The 25878-nt window shown below is 33.9% G+C and overlaps 1 protein-coding gene and 1 long non-coding RNA gene across 3 annotated transcripts in view; one reads left to right on the forward strand and one right to left on the reverse strand.

Moving 5' to 3' along the window:
- Tnni3k (TNNI3 interacting kinase) overlaps positions 1–25878 on the reverse strand; it is a 316805-nt gene that overhangs the window by 175781 nt on the left and 115146 nt on the right. For both annotated transcript variants that reach the window (XM_074079756.1, XM_074079755.1), the window contains 4 exons: positions 11522–11620; positions 7254–7392; positions 1203–1347; positions 1007–1111 (listed from right to left, as the gene is read on the reverse strand). In XM_074079756.1, the coding sequence (XP_073935857.1) occupies positions 1007–1111; positions 1203–1347; positions 7254–7392; positions 11522–11620 (488 nt within the window). The remainder of the gene's footprint in view (positions 1–1006; positions 1112–1202; positions 1348–7253; positions 7393–11521; positions 11621–25878) is intronic.
- LOC141424656 (uncharacterized) lies at positions 15202–18995 on the forward strand. The gene is made up of 3 exons (XR_012449523.1): positions 15202–15286; positions 17779–17851; positions 18459–18995. It is a non-coding gene; the product is annotated as an uncharacterized lncRNA (long non-coding RNA).

Genomic DNA, 25878 nt, shown 5'->3' on the forward strand with positions numbered 1-25878 from the left:
TTTGGAAAACTTCCTTGGTTGATTAAAAAAGTCCCTGTAAACACCACGTGAAATTTGATGGGTTGATTCCTGATGCAGAAGCACAAGCTTAATTTTGGTTTAATATGAAAAAAGGAGTTTTCTTTTTTCTATCATTCACCAGTGCCAAAAAAAGAAATCATATAAACAACAAATTATATAAACAAATACCTTTTTCAGAGGTTTTTGCAAAATTAGCTAAGAAATATGTAATGTGTTGGTAAATGATCTTTTACTCAAGATTTATTAAATTCAAATTACTACACATTCACTTTTATAGCAAAATAGCAACCCATTATAAACAAGTACTTTAATTTTTATAAAACATCCACCTTCTTTTTGGACATTTTAGAGACACTAGAACTCTGAGAGACTATCAACCCTTAATTTCATTTATCTTCTTATTTTTGGTTGCACTGTTTCAGATCCTCTGCTGTGCTTTTTCTAGAGCACACATTGTAAAGGCTCTAGTGGATCACCAGATATCACATGGCCAACCTGACTAGGCTTTTATAGGCTGACAGATGGATGTCTTAGATAGGTAGACACATTTGCACATGAGGTTTAAGTAGTAAGGAAAAAGGTGTCATATTTGATGCTGATGAATTCTGGTAATGAGAATCTTGTTGGAGGAGGATTATAGGCACAGCCCCTTTTGGCAGCTTTCCACAGAGTGAAGAGGAATAGAAGCAATATGCTTACAGATGTTGATTTGCCTGTTGCCTTGGCAACATCCATCCCTGCCTTTGTTGCTGCAGTCAGAAACACAGCATCTGGCTTCAGTCCCATCTGTTGTGCTGACTGCAGCATCTGCCTCCTCCTTTTCCTCAGTGCATCTAGCAGGGACTCCTTGTCCTCTGCCCTACTTCTGCTATTACTCTGTGATTGCAGCATCTGCCACTATTTGTTATTGCTTTATGTACACAACTCCCGATGCTATAGGATGTCAGCTAAGTTTAGTGGCTAGTGCATATAAATATTATTTTACCTGTGAAAAGCTGTTTCGCTGAAGATGTTTTCCTTAGTCAGACTTTCAGTTCTTGTTATTCGTATGATTTCTTTAGCAACTTCAAATTTGCCATTGTAGCATGCCCTAGATGTGAAGAAAATGGTTTTTTTTTTTTTTAGTAAGAGGGTACATGTAGTGCATTTATAGGTCCTATGGAACTTTATGTAATACTTACAGGTGCAAAGGGGTGTCTCCATAGATATTAACAACATGAGGCTGAACTTCCAAATCACTTTGGAGCAGGTAATTCACTATGTCATGGTGTCCAAAGCGAGAACAGAAGCGGAGAGGGACATGGTCTTCACTATCCTGAGCATTCACTGTCAGAGCAAGAAAGCAAAATTTGTGATCTGGAATTGGTTGTTTCTTAGCCTTGATATGTATAGTGCTAAGGACTTTCCCTAAGTGCATGAGGGACCCCTGGAAATTGTCAGTTAATGATAATAATACAAGAAATTAAGTGTAACCAATTTAAAAAGTTTTATTCTATCATATTGCCTATTACTACATCACCAAGCTTTCTTTTGGCTCCCATAAATGCTCGGAAATGCATCTCATCAAATCTACCTTGTACAATGGAATGGTTCAGGAAACTAATCAGTATCCAAAAGGTACTTGTGTACATATTTCCACAAGTATTTCCTTTCAAATTGATTATTTTCCTCTGAAGTATGTTAAAAAAAAAATTGCAGGTCCTGTCCAGAGCTCAAAACTTAGAGATCTGGGCTCAGTAGGTTAGGGAGAAACCTGGCAGTATATATGTTTAGGACACTGTTTACGAAGTTCTGATGAACCCTTGGCTGAAACTTGCCATACTACAGTATACAAAACATAGCATAATGAAAAGGAGAAGCACTTCCTTGGAGGCAGATCTCATTAGTCATGTTACTTTAGACAGGTGTACAATTCAGTTGTTCCCTTAGTGGTGGGTCTTTGCTCTTTTGTTTGGACCACCCAAATCTTAGGATATTAGAAGAATTCCCTATAGAGTATCAATGAGAAGTCAAGACTATGCTCTATTATGGAAGATAAAAATCTGCTTTCCAAGACTTTTTAGGACTTAGGAGACAAAATCATCATAGGGTGACCATACAGAGGCTTGTTGTCCTGGGGTAATTCTCTTTTTTTAGACATTTTTGCTTGTTAAAGATAGTTATACAGGGAGTTTCCTTATGGCACGTCCATGTATATATGTATTATAGCCTGCTTTGGCTCATCCCCTCTGTTTTTCTTCTTTCTACCTTAGTTCTTGTATAATTCTTATTAGTGACATTTTTACTTTCAACAGGTCCCCTAGTTAAGACATCTCTCTATAGTCTCTAATCAACACATCATATCAAACTTACTTTAGAGCTGATGACACAAAAAATCAGGGCCTAATCAACCCCGGCAATGTGGTAGTGGTGGCACTAGCTCTGTACAGTTTCTTGTGGTCCCAGGTCTACCCACAGCTTCAGGATCTTGCATTGTTGGTTCCAGAGGCCTCAGGTTGGTGTGTGTCTATCAGGGGTAGTATTCTGTCTTCACAAGATCAGTTTGGGGGCATAACTTTGGATGTTGTCCCTTACTGTGACTATTCTAAGCCTAGTTTTCTACCTTGTTCTGGTAAAGATTCTATGTGTTACTTGATACAGTATAATAAATTCATTTCATGCTTAAATTAGAAATAATTAGCTTAAGAGGCTTCAGAAAGTTGACTGTTAGTGCTCATTCCCCAAGTATTAAATGGTCACTATACCTTGGTCATTACACTAGCTTTTAGAGGTACTAATGTCTTATCAGTAAAGTACCAATGTCTTTCAGCAGTATGCTGAAAGGATTAAAGATACTCATGATTGCAAGGCATCTAGTATAATATGTGTCACATATGGACATTTGATATAATATTATCTATTTCCTAATTTCCCTCTTAGAAATTTTATGAGTGCTAAAACAAATATACTAAAACACATAGAGTATATAACCTCAAGTAACTTATAGTCTAGTTGTATAGTCAATAATTACAGAGTTGAAAAACAATGACTGAACACCAAACTGCTCAATTATGTGTCTGACTTTAACTCAAAATTTTACAACTAAAATAATTGAATGACTTGTTCTATAACCATTTCTTTTATTATATATTTTGTCCAAATCCATTTTTATTTTTGGCAGAGCTGGGATTTGAACTCAGGGCCTTATGCTCCCTAAGCAGGCACTGTACCATTTGAGTCATACCCCCAGTCCTCTTTTGCTTTAGCTATTTTTCAGATATAGTCTCCTGCTTTTTGTCTGGGGCCAGCCTTAAACTCCAATCCTCATACCCATGCCTCCCTGTAACTGGGATTATAGGCATGTGCCATCAGACCTAGCCAAATGCATTTGTTATCTGATTATTCTGTTTGTAGAACCAAAAGAATTAAAAGAAAAGAAAAAAAATTAAATGATGATGAACAAAAAGGGTAAGCTAGTAATAGTAACTTTAAAAAATATTTGTGTTGTTTAATACTATTGGTGATACAGTCATTAATTTAAAACACTTATTACACCTTCTAGCTGCTTAAATTTGTTGACAACATTCCTAATTTTATTGTTCTGCAAGATCTCAAACCAAAGCAAAAATCTTTAACAAAGTGTCTGGGCTTTTTCTTCCAAGGCTGTTCCTTCAGAAGCATGTCCCTTGATCTTTTGATTATCTTCCTCTTATGATACTTTCCTTTCCTTTTTTTTTTTCTTTTTTTTTTTGCACATGCTATTGAGAGCTAGCAAGATCAATGGTGTGAGTCAATGCTCTAGAACAGTTTGGAGCCCAGGTCATCTGGAAAGTCAGGTAAGAGTTCTTGAGGTCCAGAAGGAAAATTGTAGAGTAGAATGCAGTGCTATCTTCTATTAATTTATAATTTGCCTTGTATTTTAATAATTTTCGTAATTTATAAGTTGCCAAGAAATATTATTTTTCTACAATTGAATAAATAAACATCAAAGTAGGTTATCCACTTAGAGACTTACCTGCAATGGCCTAGATGTTCTTCCCATCAAAGGAGATGTAAGTACCAAGTGAAGGATCAATCCAGGAGAAATATGGGATCAGACCCAGAATTTATGTATATACATCTGTGTTTGACTTCAGACATTGGGATCTTCTTGTTTTTTCTTGTATTAATTTATAAAAACTATATATGCAAGTATTATTTTACCTTATCTGAGGAAAATTGAATGTATGACTGACATTTTATTTGCTCTAGCATAAGCTTAGTATCTTACTGAGACTTAGATTGAGGAGATTTTCATACAAAGGAATATATGTAAGTCATTATTAGGAAAATTTTAGTGACTGTCCTTCACTTTGACAAGAGAAAGTGTTCAGCAATGTCTTTTGAAAGAAAGATTCTTTGAATGGGTGGGTGTATGAAAGCTGTTTCTTCTTTATTTCTGATTATTTCCTTAAAGATAAAATAAAAATTTATACATTAACCTAGTAATGTCTGCCAATTGTGGAAACTCTTTAAAATACATCTCAAATCTGTCTTAAATAATTCTATGCAGTAGATTTTAACAAGATGCATTCTTAAAAATCAAGTATTCTTTTTACTGAGCAAGATCTAACAATCTTTTAATAGATTTTTATAGTAGCTGAATCCATATTAAAGGATTGTGTTATATAAAAGAACTTCAGTGTTTATCATTGAGATGATAAATATTAATAAATTTTGAATTTAAATTTTTGTATTTTCAACTTTATGAAAATGATGAATTTTGAGGATTGTATCATTAATTTTTTCTTATGGAGTCCAGCAATATTTTGGCCTTTTCAATTTCATTCAATAGGCATTACATTTCTTTTTCTTTGTCCTAAGAGATACAAGGAAGCAGATCAGAGACTTACAACATTCCTGACTGAATAGGTCAGCCTTTTAAGTATGCTGAACTGAAGAGCCTACTTTCAGAATTACATTTTGGCCAATTATGTAACCTGAATTTATTCTCATTTGTGACATTCTGTTACCATGGAAACATACTGTAAATACCAGATTTCAAATTGTACTCCTTTTGGGGTCACTCATTTAATCTTCTTCTTATGTCTATTTACCAATGGAAAAAAGTCTAGATTTTAAATAAATCATTTTGGGGACTAGATACTTTTAAGAATAAGTGAACTAACTGATAATAAGTCCTGCACAGCTTTCAAAGCATAGTGGATCTTATAGCTTATTATTTTTAAAAATTGGTTGAAGTGCAAAAGGGGCTTAAATATCAAGTGTGCACTAGAAGGAAATAAAAATACTTAAAAGCCTGAGTCATGCTGTCTCTTGATTTTTTAAATGATTGAGTAGGAGGCATGTAGTACTCATGTAAGTCAGAAAGCAAATGTTAAAAATTATATTGTGTCATTCTGGTATGTAAGGGGAGTGTGGGTGCAGTACACATTCAATGCCTTTTGCAGAAGAGTTCTTTGATCCTGGAGACATGCTGATCATAAATGACACTCATTTTGACACTACTGAGCTTTGGAGTTGTGCAGAAGAATAAAAAGCTGAGGTTGGCATGGATAATAAAAGGAAAGAGTGATGCAGTTCTTGACCCCTTGGAAGAGCGAGGCAGTTTCAAAAACACAATTATGTGTTGAGAGGTTCACACAACTGTACCTCTGCCTGTTCTAAACTAACAGAATGAAAGAAAATGCCTAAATAAGGTCCAAGGAATGCTTTCCTTTTGTTCCAATAGCACATATTGTTTATAACAATGGTATAAAGTGGACATCTGAGTTATTGCATAATGTGTTGTAGAAAACAATGCAAACAATGCTTCTTCAGATTTTGAAAATAAGGTGATCCCTGTTTCTGACATGGAAACTGGAAAGTTCTCTATCCTCTTGACTCAGTTGCATCTTGTCTGTTTTTTGCTTTCCTTATAAGAGGATGAAAACATTGATTAGCTTTATTAACCAAATACCAATCTGAATTTTGGGTCAAGGAACTAGCAGTTCTGCAGGTTTGACAACCATGTCCTTTTGGAAATGTGTACCATTCCTACCACAAAGGCCAGCAGCTCTTACAGCTGAGCTTTTAATTAGGTCTCTAGGGGGTGTCAATGGAAAAATGTTGGCTATGCCTGAGAGAATATAATGGCAAGATGTAACTCTCAGTGAATTTGTGTCAAAAAATAAAAGTTTATGAGGATGTTTTCAGTAACTCTACCTTTAATCAATTTTCTGAAATTCATTTTATAATTTTAAAAATAAAAAGGTAAGATAAATTCTATTCTAGTGTTTGAATCTAAAATCCTTTCATATATCCTAAATATTTTTTCAAGCTGGTCATACTCAAACTCTATCTCTATTAAAAATTATAGTAATATAATATCAAATACTGGGGAGGCTGTGGGGAGCAACTGGAACTCTGATATATTGTTGTACTGTTAAAAATAGTGTAAACACTTTGGACATTTGTCCTAAAAGGTTAAACATATATATATTCTTTGGTCTAGCAATTCTATTCCTATGTATGTACTCAAAAGAGATAAATGCATAGTTCACAAAGGAACTTGTATAAGAATGCTGCATTCATAATAACAAAACACTAGAAATATTAAAATGCAATTAGGAGGAGACTGGATATATAAATTGTGACGTATTCATGCAATTTTTAGCAATATAAAAGAGAAAACTATGATTCATACAAATAATATGGTTAACTGTCAAATTTAACTTGTTTAATGAAAGAAACCAGTTATAAAATTGTATGAACTTCAATAACAGACAAAACTAATCTGGCAATAAAAGCCAGAATATCAATTACTTTTGGTAGTAAAGGCTATTTACTGAGATAGAGGAAGGAGAGAACATTCAGCGTGAAGAAATATTATGTATCTTGACCTGGGTGATTTTTTCATGGATGTACACAGGAGCAAATAGTCAACAGGATGCACACTTAAGATTTAAGGATTTTCTGTATGTAAATTATATCTCAATTAAAAGAAAATCAATGAATAATAATAAATAGGACTAATTTATGTGGGAAAACTTACTTTCACCAGGTCACTTAATATGTTAAGAATTGAGCTGAAATGTGTAAACAGGGATTCTCCTGTAGGTATGTTTTAAAACATTAATTATGCTTTGTGGTACAAATTAACACATGACTATAGGTATAGTCAATTTCAAGATTATTTTTTAGTAAGGCAAATACAAGTAAAAAGTATATATAAAGTAAAAGATAGCAAAGGATTTCTAAATATATAATCTTACCATCTGCTTTGTTCCCTTCTTCCATTAGGAGTTTTGCAATATTAAAGAATCCTTTCGCAGATGCTAGGTGGAGAGGCCTATCTCCAACTTCACCACTTACATTTACATCAGCACCAAATTTCAAAAGAAGGCGGGTTACCTAGAAGATCCATTCATGTGAAATTAGAATCATAAAGTCAAACAATAATGCAAAGTTTTTGACAATATAGAACACATATCACTAAGGCATTCTCTTAGATTATTTTCATGTTCACATGAAAATCCTAAGTCAAAGTACTTGAACAATAGGGATTTTATTATTATATATCCTAAAAAGAAGTATAAAACTTTCCTGGGTTGATTAATGCAGTAGCTTCATAACATTGGCAGAACATAACCCTGTCCTATCATTCCTTTCACCATGCTAAGGGATATGAATGCTCATGGGAGCAAAACCTCCCAAGTCCATCTTAGAATAAGGGACTACTTTATCACTCTTTTTTATATCAAGGATCTTCCTTTAAAAACTCCCCAGAAATCATGCTCTGTATTTCCTTGACCTAGTCTAGGTAATTTATAACATTCTAGATGAATCCCTAGGCAAAGGAAAGATTTACTGTAAGTGGTTTGGTGTAATTAAGATATAACACAGAAAAAAAATGCAACACAAAGTAGCTGGGGGAATTAGAACAGCTTCTCTAAACACAACTTGTAAGACAAAACTGAACAGTAGAAAAAGGTCTTGAGTGTACAAACAATGAAACATTTGTGGCAAGGGGTGGTAATAGTTGGCAACCACCAGTGCCTACTATTGACTCTATTACACTAACGATTTTTTTAATTTGAGAGGTATACTGCATTAAGAGGTAAAGCCTAGAATTAGAATTTAATTTTTACTAGCTTTGCGACCTTGAGAAAGTTAGCTAAATAACCTCATCCTAAGTGTCTTCATAGGGAAAATGGAAATGATAAGACTTAACTCATGGGTTGGGAGGATCAATTTGTTTAACATTCCTATACAATGCCTGACATATTGTATTTGTTCAGAATTATTATTTTATTTTTACTGCTGAATTCAGTATTGAATTGTTTGCCATTCATGTTTCAGAATTATTGTGAGGACTGGATCAGATTATGAGGAAACTCCAAAAAAGTAAACCAAAAAGAAAACTCATTACATTTTTGGCTTTGAAAACCGACTTTTTGCCATTTTCTTGTTTTGTATTAACTCTTGTCGATTTCATAATGTAAGTACTCACTGTATATAAATTTTCTCTAAAATCACCCGTAGTCTTCTCTGAAAAATCTTTTTCACATTAATTGTCTAGCCAGAATCAACAGCAGTTTTACTTTATTCTTGATTTTTATCACAGCTCAATGCATAGACCACAGCTGCTCATCTGGCTATCGGAGTTCTAAGTTCTTTGCTGGATGTGTGAGTAATGGAAGGGCCACAGCAGCCTTGGCGTCTGCCCCAATTAAGTGGAAGTACTTAGCATTTTTCCTGGTGGTGGTCGTAATAAGTTATGAGATTCTTTGAGTCATTTACATATATGCTTAGGAACTTCCAAATACTTTTTGTAAACCTAACATTACCTCCCCTGAGCACTTCAAAAGCCACTTAAGTGATCTAAGAGGTAAGTTAGGACATATGTATCATTAAAGTAAACAGTTAGGGGAATGCCTGTCAATTGTCCTAAGGTGCCAGTGCAAAAGAAAATTCAAGCTCTAGAACGATTTGGGTTTTCTTGTTCAGCAGCAAATAAACAAGCCTTGGGTAGAAACTTCTAAAAAATATAATAGACATTTGATAGAAATTCTAGGCAAATTTTAGCTGAGGGAGATACAGGGAGAATGATTTCCTATTGAGCATATCAGGAAAGAGCAAGAGTGCTAAGATCTGGCTTCTACTTAATAGCTCTGTCACCTTGAAAAGATTATTTAGTCATTTGATACTACAGTTTCTTCATTGTTAAAATGGAAATGATAGTAGTCCTACTACATACAGTTGTTGTAAAGATTAAATAAATTATTATATTCAAAGCATTTAAAAAAGTGCCTAGCATTCAGTAACTTCAATAAAAGTGGTAACACCGATGAGGAACAAGTATATTTTATCCTTTCGTTGGCTAATAGACAGATCAAGACTTAATTCAGGAGACATCAGGACAGCAGAAGTTTAGTCTCAAGATCTTTGCACTCCTAAGCATATATTTCTACTTACACAGACTCTATAAATTCTGATTATGTGACTTTATAATGGACAGATTTAAACTATCTCTAAAATTGATTGTCTATTAAGCACTATTATCACATACCTAGGAAATATTGTTCTTGGTAGAAACATCTATTCTTCCACTTAAAAATAAATAAATAAACAAATGGCAAGGCACATGGCACATTAAGCACATTTATATATCGAATGTGCCATTCTCCTTGTCAGCATACTTTAGCAAATGACAATAGCCTCCATAAATTACTTATGTACTGCCTTTACACACAGAAAGTGAGTCTCATAACATAAAAGGGCCATCTGCATTTCAGCATAATTTTATAAGACTGTGACTATATTTTCAGGGAAAGTAAACAAATTTAGCTCTCTACCCAACATGCATTGAGGCTCTTTACCTTTCTGCTGGGATATGAGGTTAATCACCAAAGAAGATGACTTTACAAGCAGCATGCATTGGATATATCCTGTCCATTCCTGAAGTCAAAAAGTATGGAATTTTTCCATTATCTATGGCTTTTGGATCCTGCACTTTCAAACCCACTTTTAGTGCCTTGCTCTCCAGTGTACTCCAGTGTACTCTGAGAAGCACATCAATGAAATGAACAGTCTTTCTTAGCTATAGGTCACACTTCACAGGCTTGAGAGTGCCCTAGTATATGCTAGGTAGTATTGAAATAAAGGCATGGCCCCTAGAGCAGCACAGGGACACAAGAAAATTTAGTTTTCAACTTGGAACCCTCGAGCAGTATTGTGGCATGACTTCTAGGAAGTTAAAAAGGCATAATCCTCCATTGTTGAATGAACAAAGAGAGATAAAAGGAGGAAGAATAAAAATATGTCCAAAGAATAGTTGAGTTGTTGTCCAATTTTATTTGCATTTCTGGTTTATTTGGTTGTTTTCAGTTTCTTGAGAATAGCTAAAGAATAGTATTTGAAAGTAGTGTTTCAAAGTAATACATAAAAAATTTGTCTTTCAATATGTATGGCTGTAAATCAATGGAACTTGATGTAAGAGCACATTGTTTTGAAATCTAACTTTACCACTTAGAAAAACTGCTTGGATTTTGCAATTTGTCTTATTGATTGAAATTAAGTAAGAAGGGGGGTACTTGGCAAAAGAAAATGAATATGGGTTTGAGGATTAGACAGATCTGAGTACATATTTCACCAATCTGCTTATTTGTCATATAACTCTGGCATGCTTCCTCACCTGCCTGAGCCTCATATGTATCATTGGTAACAAGAGGAAAATATTAGCTAATTTCAAGGTTGTGAAAAATTTAGAAAATACTACCAATGATAAAGGGTACATTTCCTCTGAAGGCTGCTATACTCTTTTTTTCTCAGCTTCTATAAACTGCCTCATTCCTTAGTTCATGGCCTCTTTCTTGTATCACTTTAGCCTCTTCTTTCCATTTTTATACTCTAATCTCCTTCTTCCTCTTCTAAGGACTTCTGTAAACCATCAAACCTAACAGATTATCTAAAATAATCTCCCATCTCAAAATCCTTATCACATCTGCAAAGTTCTTTTTAAGGTAACATTCACAGGTTCCAGAAATTAGAATGTGTACATTTTTTCACATACAACATCCCATGAGAGTATAAAAGAAGAGATAGAGTTTCTGAAAGACACTTTTTTTCAAAGAGCTTTTGGAAGGGCATAGTGACATATAACTGAGCATTTGCCAAACAATTTCTATCTCATAATATCACACCTGTGAAGTAGGTACTATTGATAATTTTTCTATTTTATTGATGAAGAAATGAAGATCAGGAGGGATTATATAATTTACACATGATTATAAAACTAGGTAAGGGTTTTTCAAATTCAGGCTGACTGATTCCTGTGGCTTTACACTTACCCATGCACTCTGATAATTCCTTTTGCACTTAGTCAATAAAAAGGAATCACAAGACAGCAGTAATGTTGATGTGGATCTACAGCTCCTCAGTGGAGCTATGAGAATATGGAAAGAATATTCAAAGACTATGACAAAGGCCTAGTACACTTTAACAGTCCCCCAGCTTTTGGAACTCCTACTGCCAAACTTACTTGCTCGTGTCCACAGTATGAGGCAATGTGCAATGGAGTGAAAAAGACTGCATCTTGAACACTGATATTAGCTCCGTGTGTCAGTAACACATCAGCCGCCTGGATTATGCACATATGAATAAAAGAAAAAGAAAAATAAAAAATAAATTAATTAATTAAAAAAAAAGATCCTGCTTAGAGACCTTGTTTGGAGCATCTACAAATCAAAATTGAGTTTACAGCCACAGTATCGAACACTTGATTGGGAGTCATATTCGAAATACAACTTTCTTCTACCTCCCTTCCCCAAAACTTCCAGTGTCTTGCTTTTGCTTTGCAAACCCTTTTATATAACAATTAAAGCTCCCTTAGTCTAATGGTATCCTTTTACACATATTTCCATTATTCTTTTTAATAAACCTAATTGTACAGTCAATCTGCATTCAGTTTCCTATTTCATCAGGTTTTATTCACATTGTTTTCTCAGGGAGGAAGTCCCTCCTGCCCATGTATGGATGTTTAAACCCCAGTTAACATATCATCTTCTCTGAAATGGCAATTTCCCTCCCTTCATTGTATCTAGTTGGCTGAAATTAAACCTTCTGTCCTCATAAATCTCATATAACTTCCGTTCAGGAACTTTAGAACATGTTTCTATGTATGTATCTTGTCATTCCAAATAAACAGCAATTTCTGTAAGGACAAAGTATATATGAGATTCATCTTCATAATATAACTCTACCATGTTGCTATGCAATAGTAATGAAGAAACACCTGTTTAATAAGTCAATGGAGAAATGAGCAAGTAAAAAACACTATTAGAAACTGGTGCCCAACTGTCTTCATGGAAAACCATAGAGAGAGCAACTGTAGAAGAGGAACCATAGCATTACATATCACATCTTTATATTTTAAAGTGGAAGACATTGAGAATCAGAGGGATTAGGAATGCCAATGTCACCAGGGAAGTAAATCTTCAGTGTCTTGCTTCAAGCTTTGTTTGAGTATATCATAATTTCACATAACTCATTCTATAATGTATTTATTCATCCACTGAACATAATTTCTTGATCATGTATGAGCTAAAACTATTATTTTATATGAATATTCTCATAATTTATTCAGTCAGTAGGATAGCATTAGAAATTATTATAAATGTCATACAGAAAGTATAAGAAACTGTTTTGGAATACCTAAAAATTGTTGGTTGGACCCAAACTATAAACAGGTATATAGGCTTCTATACATTTTCAGAACAATGGTTTTGCTTACATCTAGATATTGCTGACTAATGATCAATAAAATATATAATGTGCACAGTGAGTTGTTTTCCTAATAAACATTGAAACAATATTTATTGAGGGAATATTATGTCTCAGGCACTGATGTAAGCATATTAATGGTTCTTAGTGTCTACTCTCTATCATGACAAAAGACAGAAAGATATTCTACCATTTTAGAGGTACCTGAGCCTCAAGGTGGCCAGGTAACAAATTTGAGGTCAACTAGCTAAAAAGAGAGAGAACTGGAATTCAAATCCATGTCTGTTTGACTTCAAAGTTTGTTTGTATCAGGCCTCTTTTGTGAGCATGATCTCATTAACACCAACCTTTAAGTAAATGAACCAGCTGACTCAATACCAGATAGGCGGATGCCATCTGTCTGGAGGGGTTCTGTAGATTCAGCTTGGAAATGAATTCCAGAGTTATTTTTGTCAACTGTCTGATATCCAAGGCTTCACCTGACTGAGAGTTTAATCAGGAACTTTGAAAGAAGGCCACTAATGACCAAGGTAGATGAAGCTTTTTGCAATTTTTAAAAATTTAAATATAGCACAAAACAAAGTAGATAGCTTAAATTTTTATTGTATAAAGAACTGTTAAATGTTAACATACAGAGCTAATTTCTTAGGCATGGTTCCATAGCTTACTTTCATTCTAAAAGATAACGACTCTTAGGCTTCAATATGTAGTCAAAAGCAAATTTTTTTCCTACTAAGTTTGGACTTATCCAGTCATTCAGAAGGTCAACCTTTTGGCTGAACATCCATTAATTATGAAGTATTGGCCTTCTGAGAATCTGTCAAAATGTAAGTTTTAATGAAACCACACAGAGTCATTATTGAACTGTAGGCTTTTTATGGTTTATTTTAAAATTCAAGGAAATATTTAACCATTAAGAGCAATGTATTTAATATGAGTAGAGTGTATTTATTCATTTGTATGATTTTTAGAGCCATTATGGGGAGAGTCTATCCCAGTATATTTATGGGAATACAGTGTGTTTGATTTACATATGCCTGTCATGCAGGATAAGACAAGTGCACTTATATAAACATTTAAATAAATATCTATTAAATCATTTACCCATGCTCCCGCTACTCAGGTATTGAAAAAGTTAAAACAACATTATACTCTTTTCTCAAGGGGGAAGCTCCTTGAAGTCCACAGACTGAGTCCATTTCACTTACTGCCATGGTTGGTATTTGATAGTCATATAATACTTGTTCAAGTGGACAATATACTGAAAGTGAAACTTTGGAAGATATATTCACCCTCAGGTATAAAGGAATATAGACATAAATAATTATGTCCAAATTATATGATAGGAATTTTAAATAATTCAATTCAACAAGCATCTATTGAACAATTATTTAAAATTAGCCTTCAGTAATTCCCAAGTGCTTACATCATGCCAGAAACTGTGACTAGATTTTAAATCTATTATTTCGTTAAGATTTTTGGAGGGCATATGTTTTGTTGTTTCAATTTTTTAAGAGAATATATGGTCTTAATTTTTTCTCAAAAAGAAAACATAAGAAAATTTCTGGTAAAACTATGAACAGGAAGTTAAGACTTGTCACATAGAGGACATCTTTATATGTTTAAAAATCCTAAGAACATGAACTGTATCATTCTTAGATTTGTATCACCAACAGAAACATCATTATTGTTTAAGAACCAAGATTCAAAAGTGGACTGGTAACAATACCTTTTACTGAAAGAAGGAGAAGTACCATAAAGTGCCCCCCATTAAGTAGGTGCTTTATGAACACAGAAAGTAGTTCAGAGCTCTTTATTTTGATAGTATGGAAATTGCTATATAAATTTCCTTTACAGATACTTTTATTTACTAGTTGACTCCTGAAAAGATCCAAGAATTCTCTTAAATTTCCAGGTTGTGATTTAAACACTCATTTGCCCATTCTGCTTTTTCTTCCTAGAATGTTTTTCCTTTTCTCTTCATGCTTGCTACATATGCAGTCTTAAGGACAAGTTCAATTCTCATCTTGTCCATGAAAACTTTCTGCACCTATTTCATTTTAAAGATCACTTCTTTCTCTGAATGTCTGTATAAACTACCCTCACAACATAATCTTTCCATTTGTAATCACTATAGATAAACCACTGTGATGTAAAAATTTAATTTTCTTAATATTCTGTGGTTATCTCAACAAAGTATAAGAAGTTTTATCTCTATCTAAAAGGTTTTGTTTTTCAATGGAAGCACTGGAATTTAATCCTTCAAAGTAAGGTAGCTTGAGTTTATTAGTCACAATCTCCGAGATGCTAAAAGCAATAGCTATAAGAGCAAATGCCCTCATTGTTTGTACTTGTCAAATATTTTTCCTACAGTATGTATGATTTTAACTTATTTGACTTGGTTCTATTTAGCCACCATTTTTTTTTCTTTTACCTTATAGAAATCATTGGGCAGGAATTAAAGAGAAAAGAATGATTGCATAAAGACAAACTAAATATCCTATGGAAGAGAAAATAGAACAAGGTAAATTCTAGATCTAATACAGTGGCATCAATCTCAGCTGAAATTGTCCAAATCAAATATAGTGTCTTATACCTGGCAGACTTTCAATAACAATCTGCACTTTGAAATTAAATTTTTCTTTACTTAAGTGCTATTTAATTTCCTATTACTTCTTTGGAGTCTTCTTCAAATGCATGCTTGTGTCAATGTTTTCCTTAAGATTTACAGTTTATTTAAAAGTGACAATGTCCTGTAGACATTACCTGACCTTTATTATTAAGATATATAAAGAGAAGAACAGTGATACTTACTAGATGATACTCATTTCCTTTTAGTGAAAATTCTATATCAGGAAAGCTCTGATGAGAAGTTATTGTCCAAAGTCCATGTCTCATCATTACAGAATGATTCCAAAGACATTACTATAGAAGTGAATTTTAATTTGATATTTTTCCAGTTCTAACATTAGTAACAAATTTTCAGTTGTTGTCACTTCAAGCTATTGCTTTATTTCCTCTTTAAGCACAATCTTCTTTTAAGAGTTGCTTGAATTTTTTGTCCACATTTCCCCACTGCTTTTTCATTCCTCTGTCCACTGCAATCTAACTTCAGGTCTCACCACTCTGAAGAAATTTCTCTGGAAGATGACCAAAGGATACTTTTTGTTCTGTAGGAAATATTTGTAATTTTATGTTGTCTTGGAATCCATTTTGAATATAAGTTGGACTTCATCGTACCAGAAGCAGAATTTAGTCACCCTTGACACAGTTTCAAATTCTCTGACTCCCCCTAGTTCTTCAAGGAGGCCAATCCAGATATCTAGTGACCTCTTCCCTGCAACTAGATAGCTAACAACATAGCAAGATAATACCTACTTGTCTTGCCTCACATGTACTGAGCAGCAAATGTGCAGCAACAACCACTTCTGTCACAGCATGACTCCACAGTGCCTGCTTGCTCTAAATGCATCAAGACATTCCCTCAGGGAAGTTACTTGAGTAACTCCAAGGAATGCAGTAAAGGCTTTAAGCATGGGTTCCTGTCCACTCCTTCCTCACTCTGCATTCTCTGGTTGAACTTGAGTGTCCTGGACAGCTCCCCACCTCCCTTTGGTCCTTTGACAATTACTATCCTCTTCCTTCTTGGATCTGTAAGTTATAAACTGCTACTGCTGTTTCAAGTGTTTTGTTAAGTTGCTTCCGCAGAGTTTTATCTGATTGATACACAGAATACAATATCTTTCCTAGTCAGAGAGTGGCTATCTTGTAGAAATAAAGTGCACATAAGAACTCAAAGTGGTCTGCCAAGATGAACAAGTTCATACAATGTATGCACATATGAAGAAATGAATAAAGAAAAAAAAGAAAAATATATGAACAAATTTTCTGTGAGATGGAAATCTGATCTTGGGTCAGACACTGAGGGTATCTGCAAAGATATAGAAGTATTTTGTGAAAAGAACATTGTAAATACCCATAGCCAAATCTCTGAATCCCTTCCAAGACAGAACTAGGGTTTATAGCTGCTCTCATGTGGAAATACTAATAAAATGAGCTGATGTGGTAGTAATGACTTGGAAATAAGGAATGGATTTTAGAAATTTTAAGATGATAGGAGCATAATGACAGCACATGATAGGATGGGTGGTGGGAAAGGTGAGGAGAAGTTATTAACAAATGATTGCAACAAGGAAGCCCATAAGGATTGATGAGCATGAAGAAAAGACTTTGCCTACTTCATAAATTTATGAAATGAGGAACATCATCTATAATCTAGTCTCTTCAATTAATCACTAGGATCGCTAGTTTCTTCCCATTCCTCTTGGGCAGTTCACTGAGCATTTATCTAACACCACAAACCATTTCTATTGAGAACAAGCACCAATCAAGATTTGAATGTATTTCTCAAGCTTTCCAACTAATGAACAAAAAGCTGTCAATTAGAGATATCAAATCATTGATGAGACCATCAATTTTAAATGGTAGTGTTCACTTTAGAGTTACTAAGCTCTACTTTTGACTTTGAACTCTATTTTCTGTAGACTTTAGTGCGCGTGCACACCCACCCACCCACACACACACACACACACACACACACACTCCTTGACATTCATTATGAATATTGGGTGAGAACTCTCTATATCACGTAGTTACAGAGTTTTTCACTTACAAGTTTGGATGAATATTTTTATAATAACTTTTTTTTTAACCTGACATTGCTCTAATTAAGTATTTGAGTACAAAAACCCATTGGAAAATAGTTTCTTCAGGCTGTCACAAAATGAGGTTCTCTCATATGATCTTTATCTCAGGTTAAAATGAAATTAAATTTGGTCTTAAAACTACTCACAAGACTACTCAGAAGATGATTCCACAGATAATATTATCAAAGAAATTAAAGAGAAGCACCATAGCCTTAAAGTGTGAAATGTTAGAAATCTATTTGTGTGCATGTGTGTGTATTTTTCCATTAAAAAGTTCCATTGATTATTTACATTTATAATAATTTCTCAGGAGATGATGAGAATGCAAGGAGAAAAACTGATAGATGAGGAGAAACTGAAGATTCAAGTAATATATTATAGAGGTAATATTTGAAATCATTAAATAATACAATTATACTAAAGTAATAAGAGGTATTTATGGGATATTCATGATTAAAAGGTAGGGAGGTAGGGAGCCAGAAAAAGAAAGAGAAGAATCAGTTAAAAAGGAAGAAGAGACCAAAGGAATGCCTAGCCAGAAAACACACAGGAGAAATATTTTTAAGAAGGGCAACGTTTTCTGAGACTTCCAGTTAATCACCATCTTTCTGTGTTATTTGCTTCCTTGGATATATACTTTTCCCATCATTTCCTTATGTGAAAGTCTTATTTTAAGATCCCTGGCTGAGAACACAGGCTTACAGTGTTCACTGTTATGAACACATAATGTTCTATGCATTTCAAAAGCCACAATCTTTTCTTATGAGATTTATTTATATAGCTTGGTACAGGCCCCACATTTTTCACTGTATTGCAATTGTTAAGACTTGAAAATTGGAGTAAAAGTTGTACTTCTTTCTACTGACATTCTTCCCCACACTGCACACAGCCTGAACATCACAATAGCAAATAATTGAAGAAGCACCTGAATGTGTTCTCACAACTTTCCTTTTTCAACCCAAGTAAGCTGTTCCTCTATTTTCTTTACAGAAGCTTTTTTGCCAAGCCATTCTGGAAAAAAAAAATATGATTTGCCTCCATTTGAAAAGTCAGTTTCAAAACTACATTCTGAAGCTGAAGTGGACTCAACTAATGGAATATAAGAAATATGTAAAGATCCTGCCTCTTAGACAAGGCTAAGTAATTATATCAATGATTAATGAATTTTCAGCCGCTAGAGTTTTAAAACAAACAAACAAAAAAAGACAACAGGAACAATTAAGTCTCAGGTTCAAGAGTTAGTACTGTTAGAAATACATGTGTAGAATATTTAGCGCTCCCTTTTTTGCTCTTCCTTGTTAATTAAAGCCAGAAAACTGTCTATTTGTGTATTTGATGAACTATAAGATGCTCCCTTAATTCACTAAAAGACAACAGATGTGGGGAATCAATTGTACCTTCCAGGGTCTTTATTTAGCAATAAAATTGAAAGTGATGGTCTTCAAAATTTTAAGAATAAGTGATACAGTGAAATTGGTACATCCACAGTTGGAAAAATGTTTTAGCTGATTATAAACAGTATGCTTTGAGAAGTATAGAAATCACTTATAGATTACTTTCTCTTTAGAAAAATAGTTTGTTAAAATGAAAAGTTTATGTCATTTGGTAAGAAACCTATTATCAGGATGGAAAACAGTAGGCATAATGATGGCAAATGTATTAAACATTCCATTTATCTTGACTAAAGATAAATACAGGTAAATATAACAAAAGTCTTTAATGATAACAAAAATAAGCACAGTGCCAATTTAGCTAAGCAGTTTTGGCTTTAGGAACAGAAAAAACAAAATATAATTGTGGGTGGGACTCAATCCCAGTCTTCTAAATCCCATCACATGGCTAGAAAATGGTAGAATCCGGACACAAACAAACCTTGGCAGACTTGATTCAGAATCCTCATGCCTAAACACTATTCTAAAATACACTCATATACTTAAAAAAAAACTGCTCTAGGATCCTAGCTTTTCAAACATTTCAAATCACTTTTAAAACATTTATCCAATCAACATTATCCAATCAGAACTCAGCATAAGTACTCTGACAGAATTGGATTGGGTTGCACCTGGTGGTAGAGTGTGAAAGACTAGCATGACTTCCTTGCACTCTACATTATCCAAGACATAAGAGCCCTAGATATCTAGAGGATGCATATAGGAAATCACTGTTTCAATAAAGAGAGTTGTCAGTATCTGAGGATTAAAATTGCTGCCACATCTACTTGTAGGTCTTCCTGGCTCATAGGACAGGTAAGATCAAAACATACGTATCATGTATCATGCTAAATTCCTTGGGGTAGCAGATCACCTATCTTCTAGACCCAACACACAATTTTTCAATGAATCCATCTTTGTATATATTTGATAGTATCTTTGATAAATAATAAGTGCATGGTTTGGGCTATTCATTGTATTTTGAGTAGGGATTGATGTAATGACTCATTTCTAAAGACTAAAATGTGGCAAAAGTTATGGACCATCACTTATAATATTAGGATAAAAATATTATGATATCATCTTACTTGCACTTTCTTGATTTCTCCCTCTTTCTCTCTAAGAGAAGTCATATACTTTGTTGTGAGCTGTCTTATGGATCAGGCCACATGGCACTACGCATGTTATCCTCTGGCTAATGGCCAGAGGACCTAAAGTCTGCCAACATCTACGTGACTTTGTGTGGTAGTGGATTAGTCACTGAGATGGCTACAGTTCTACCTGTTGCTTTGACTGCAGCCTTGTGAGACAACGTGAGCCAAGGGACTCAGCTAAGTCACCATGATATTCTTGACCTATAAATAGTGCAAGATAATAAATGCTGTTTCATAATCTACAAAATTTTGGTGCAAACTTTTCCTCCTTCTTTTCTTCCTTTCTTATTTCCTTCCTTCCTTCCTCCCTTCCTTCATCCTTCCTTCCTTCCTTCCTTTCTTTTTTTCAACAGGGTCTTTCTATGTTGTCCATCCTGGCTTCAAACTCATAATCCTCCTGCCTATACTTCCCAAGTGCTGGTATTACAGTATACATCTGGCTAGTTGCAATTCTTAACATAGCAATAGATAGCAATAGATACTATTTTGCTTCTCATTTCATTGTTGAAAACAGGTCAGAACTGACTTTTTTATTAAACCTGTTGCCAACTTCACATTTTTTAATATTAAAAAGAGGAGCAACAGTACAAATCAACAAATGTATTTGAATACCTTGGTATTCTAAGCACTGTGCTGGGTTTTGAGATCAATGATAAATTAGTTGCTCAAAACAATATACATGTTAGCAGAAGAAGCAAAACAAAACAACTATGATACAATGTGTTTATGGATTTGATGGTAATGATGTATGGGCTATTATAAGAAAGAAAATAATATGTAAATTCTAAATTCTGTGTGGGGAATACAGGGAAAACTATAGAAGGCATGTAAGCCTGAAACTTGAAGTAGGAGTTTTTTAAGTAGATAAGGGAAGAGCAATCAAACATATTCAGCTTATCCATTTCTACTTGAAACAGAGCGTATCCTTGCCAAACTCCTTCATTTCTTGAAATATAATTCAAAGTCAATTCTCCTGAAACTTTTTAAGACAACTATGTATTAAACTAATTATCTAGATAATTGGTATGGGCATTTCCCCTGTAATTCATGTGTTGGAAGCTTAATCCCCAAAGTTATAATGGCATTTGGAGATGGTGCCTTTGGGCCATAATTAGGGTAAAATGAGGTTATGAAGGTGGGTTCCCATGACGCCATTAGTGGCTTTATAAAAAAGAGAGAGAGACCCTTACTTATTTTCTCTGATGCTCTTCACTATTGTAGGTTGCAGCAGTGAGGCCCCCACAGTATGTCAGCACCTTGATATTGGACTTCCTAGTCTCCAGGACCATGAGCTAAACAAACCTTCTTCTTTATAAACTTCTTCTTTATAAACTGCTCAGTACGTAGTATTCATACACAATAACAGAAAATGGACTAAAACAACAAGTGATTCAAATTTTGATAAGATAATAGTCTCATCAAAGTCATTCATTATAGATAGCCTTCCTTGGGATTCTGCATCAAAATCCTCAAGATACCACATAATTGCACACATTTGCATTTAAAACAAGGTCTTAGAGACTTCTTCCTGCATCAACGTAGAGTAAATGATCTAGATTATTCTTGTGTGAAATAATTTAGAAACAGACAAAATATATGCAATAATATTTTAATGAATTATAGATATATTTTATTAGCATATAATAGTTTCTACAGGGAGGGATACATTATGATATTTACATATGTGCTTAAAATACATCTTAATTAAGTTCACCCTTCCATCATTCTCCCTAATTTTACCTCCCTTCTTAGAATAATCTCAACAAGTTTCATTATTCTGTTTTCATATATGGATACAAAATACATGCACCATATTCATCCTCCTTCACCTTTCATTATGCTCTCTCCCCTTCCACTGGTACTCACTCCAGAACAGGACCTGTTTTTCCTTTCTGTCCTTCATTTTTTTAAGTGTATTTTGATAGATCAAGGGGGTTTAACAAATTAAGTTGGACATCAGACAATGAAGGACAATGGTCCCTAGAGATGGGACTAGACATTATGAGCCCTATCATTGATCAAGTTTACTGTTACGAATTTCCAGGTCATTATACAGGAGGGGAAACTCAGATGGACACTGGTAGATTCCCTCAGTTGAGAACACATGGTTGAGTCTGGAGAAGCCAATGTTAGAGGGCTAGAGTTCATAAGACAGAGTACCAAAGTTGAGAATGCTTCACAAAGAAAGAACTTCAAAGACATGCAGAGGATCCCCTTGGAAGATTCAGCTGAGCATTTATTGTTCTATGCATATAAGAAAACTACCACTAACTGGGAAAAGAAGCAACAGAGAGGAATAATGATACTATTACCCAGTGTTGACATAGGTCCAGGAATAATGTTTATTCTGCCATTCAGAATAAAAGTACTCATGACACTGGGGCACTGGGTAAAGTACTCATAAGAGACTTCTTGTTAAGTTATTAGTTCTTCCCCAAACAATGCTTTAGCCTCACCAAATAAATATTAAAAGCAAGACCCAAAAGGACCCAATAATTTCCAATAAAGTTAACTATCTCAGTAGGAGTGAGGACAAGTATTGACTAAGAATATTTATAGATAAATTTTTATAGGAATTTAAAAATACTCAGCACCCAACAATGTAAAATTCACAATGTTTGAAATCTAATTAGAAATTACTGGGAATGCAAAGAGGCAGGAAAGTATGATGTATAATGAGAACAAGCAATCAAAGCTTACTCAGAACTCATATAGATGTTCAAATTTTTCAGTAAGTTAATAAAATAGTTATTTAAACTATATATTATATGGTTAGAAATTTAAGTAGATGCATGGACATATAATAAAGACTAAGATTAAATTTCTCAAGATGAAAGTTACAATATACAACTTTAAAAACATATTAGATAAGATTAGTAGTATGGTATATATCATAGAAGAAAGAATTAGTAAACTTGAAAACATATCAATGCATACTATTTAAATTGAATTGTGCCCCAAAAGGTATTTTATTTACAGTAAATAATATCATTGAAACTTTGTACAGCACTAAAAAGCCTAATGATATGAATATAATGATAAAGCATATACTTATTACATGTTTTATATAGAATGCATATAGCAATGGAAAAATTATATATATATTTAAAGAAATAAAGGGGAAAGTTTTTAAAAAAAATTAATGAAAAAATGTAAACTCAAGAAATTCAAGAAGCCCTGAATATGAAGAAAACTACATGTCATTAATACATCATTATTAAATTACTCAAAGTTGGTGGTAAAAAGAAAAGTCTTAAAAGTTGTCAGAATAAAAATGCACATTGTGTCTTGAAGGACAAAAATAATGAGGACAGCAAAATTCTTGTCAGAAATAATGCAAGTAATAAGACAGGAAATTAATGGCTTTAAAGTAATACAAGAAAAAAATCCACAATTTAAAATTCTAGATCTTGTGAAATAATCTTCTAAGCTTAATAATGAAATAACATTTTAAAATCAAATAATATTATGATCAAAGGAATTGAAGAGACATTCCAACATAGCAGATAAACAAAGAGATATGAATAGCAAATAAGTACATGGAAAGATGCATAAGTCACTGGCTATTAAAACTACAATGAGATATCATGGAACCCCTGTTACAATGGATAAAATTAAGATTGAACATACCAAGTTTTGATGAGGAAATGGAGTAATGAACTCTCATACACTGTTGATGGGAATGTGAAGCAGAAAAATCACCTCACATACAGTTTGTCAATTTCTTAATAAATTGCACATAAACCTACCACATTGTCCAGCTATTTTACTCTTAGATTTTTGCCCACAAAAGATAAAATCATATCTCCATGCACATACTTGTATGAAAATCTTCATTACAGTTTTATTTATGATTAGTAAAATTGAGAAGTAATCCAAATCAGCTAGTGGATTGGTAAGACCTTGGACAAAGCTAAACATTACAATACTGCTTGTAGACTAAATATCTCATCTGATAATTTATCATGTATCATTCTATTCAAATTTTTCACAATTTTTGATTTTAAACCCTCCACTCCCACCTTCTACACATGCATACATACATGGCCTTCTTCCATTGTTCCCTTTCATAGTGAGCTGAAAAAAATCCTTTATGTATTTACTAAAACCAGAAACTTAGGAGTTTTGTAACACTTTCTTCTCCTACACTCCTCTCATATGTAACCCATTACCACATTAATTTAATTTATCCTCTAAATATTTTACAAATCTATTTTGTCTTTGCATCTCTGTTACTTCGACCCAAGCCTAGGAAACCATTATAGATTACTACCTCCTAATACAGCTCCCCACATACATTACTCCCATTCAGTTTATTTTTAATACTGTAGTCAGAGTTACTTTCTATGAAGGGAACTCTGATCACATCACCACTTCTCAATGTCTCCTCATAGCCCATGGAAGACAGGCAGAACTTTTTAGCACCCTTTATCATCTAACCTGAAAAAGTTTGAGAGTAAAGGAGGGTTTGCTTAACTATCCCAGAACAACAGTCCTAAACCAGAACTATATTGAAGAATCAGAAATCAGGATGTCATTCTACAAGTATGTCTCCTGATCACCTGAGCCCTAACCTTTCTCTCTGGTCTCTTCAACAACTTCCCCAGCTCTCAAAGCTCCAGCTGCAAAGTAGCTTTTACTATCTCCTCAATATTTCCTCCAGCCAGAAATATTTTACACACACTATTTCCTCTCTTGGAAACCTCTGAGCTTTTCTGTAAAGTGGAGATAATAACTGCATCTATCTGGAAGGGTTGTTCTAAGAATTAAGAGCTAATATATGCAAGCTGCTTAACACACAGTAAGTGCTAAAGGTAATTATTACTACTATCTCTACTGCTATAGCTTCTTCCTCTTCACCTGACTAATAGCTATTTAGGTTCTTGAGTTCTAAGCCAAATGACCAATTTCTCAGAGATTCTATTCCAACATCTGTGATTACAGATATATTCATTTAGCACATAGTGCCTACTATGTGCCTAGGAACATACCCTGTTATAATGATAAGAACTGGAGCAAAAAGGGAGGGAAGAGATTAAAAATAACAGAGATTTGATGATTCAAAATAAAATAGGACAATCTGGGAAGGCTACATTGACAAAATTACATCAGGATCTGAAGGTTGGGAGTATGACATTCAGTGACTGAGAAAGAGCCATCATAACTGAGAAAAGAACAGAGCAAATAGTCCTGAACCTGCCTGGCATGTTTGAAGATGTTGAAATTGAAGAGGAAAAAATAAGAAAAGGGTAGAAGTTAAGGTGAGAAAGGACATGAGTAACTGTTCTCTGGATAATAGGGGAACCCTTTGGAGTAGCAGAGTAACAAGATGTAAAGCATAGTAAGTCTCGCCCTGGCTACGATGTCAAAGCAGGCTAAAGAGAAGTCTCTCTTTTCCACTAGACCATAAGTTCTGTGAGGACAGAACTCATATATAATTTTATCCAACCATTAAATTACCAGCATTAAACACAAGATCTTCAAACTTATTAGTTGTTCCATAGACATTTGTTTAATAATTATATGAAAGAAAGAGTGAATGTAATATTCTAACTCTTGTTTCTTTAATGAATAGTAATCTAGATGACATTTAAATCTATGTTTTATACTTCTTCCAATTTCCACCACAACTCCCCTATGTCCTTGAGTATATGTGCTCAATAAATGTTTCCTGACTTGATTGCCTGCTCCTAATCACTTTTTATATCTTCTACAGTATAAATTTCCTTGAAGAAAAATCTGGAAGACAAAAGAAAACTTCCAAAATGTTAAGATAAGTTTTATAAAGTTTAAACAGGGAGCATGAGCTTGTGAGTTTTATGTATT

The sequence above is a fragment of the Castor canadensis genome, chromosome 7 (assembly GCF_047511655.1).
Source record: "Castor canadensis chromosome 7, mCasCan1.hap1v2, whole genome shotgun sequence".
Classification (NCBI taxonomy): Eukaryota; Metazoa; Chordata; class Mammalia; order Rodentia; family Castoridae; genus Castor; species Castor canadensis.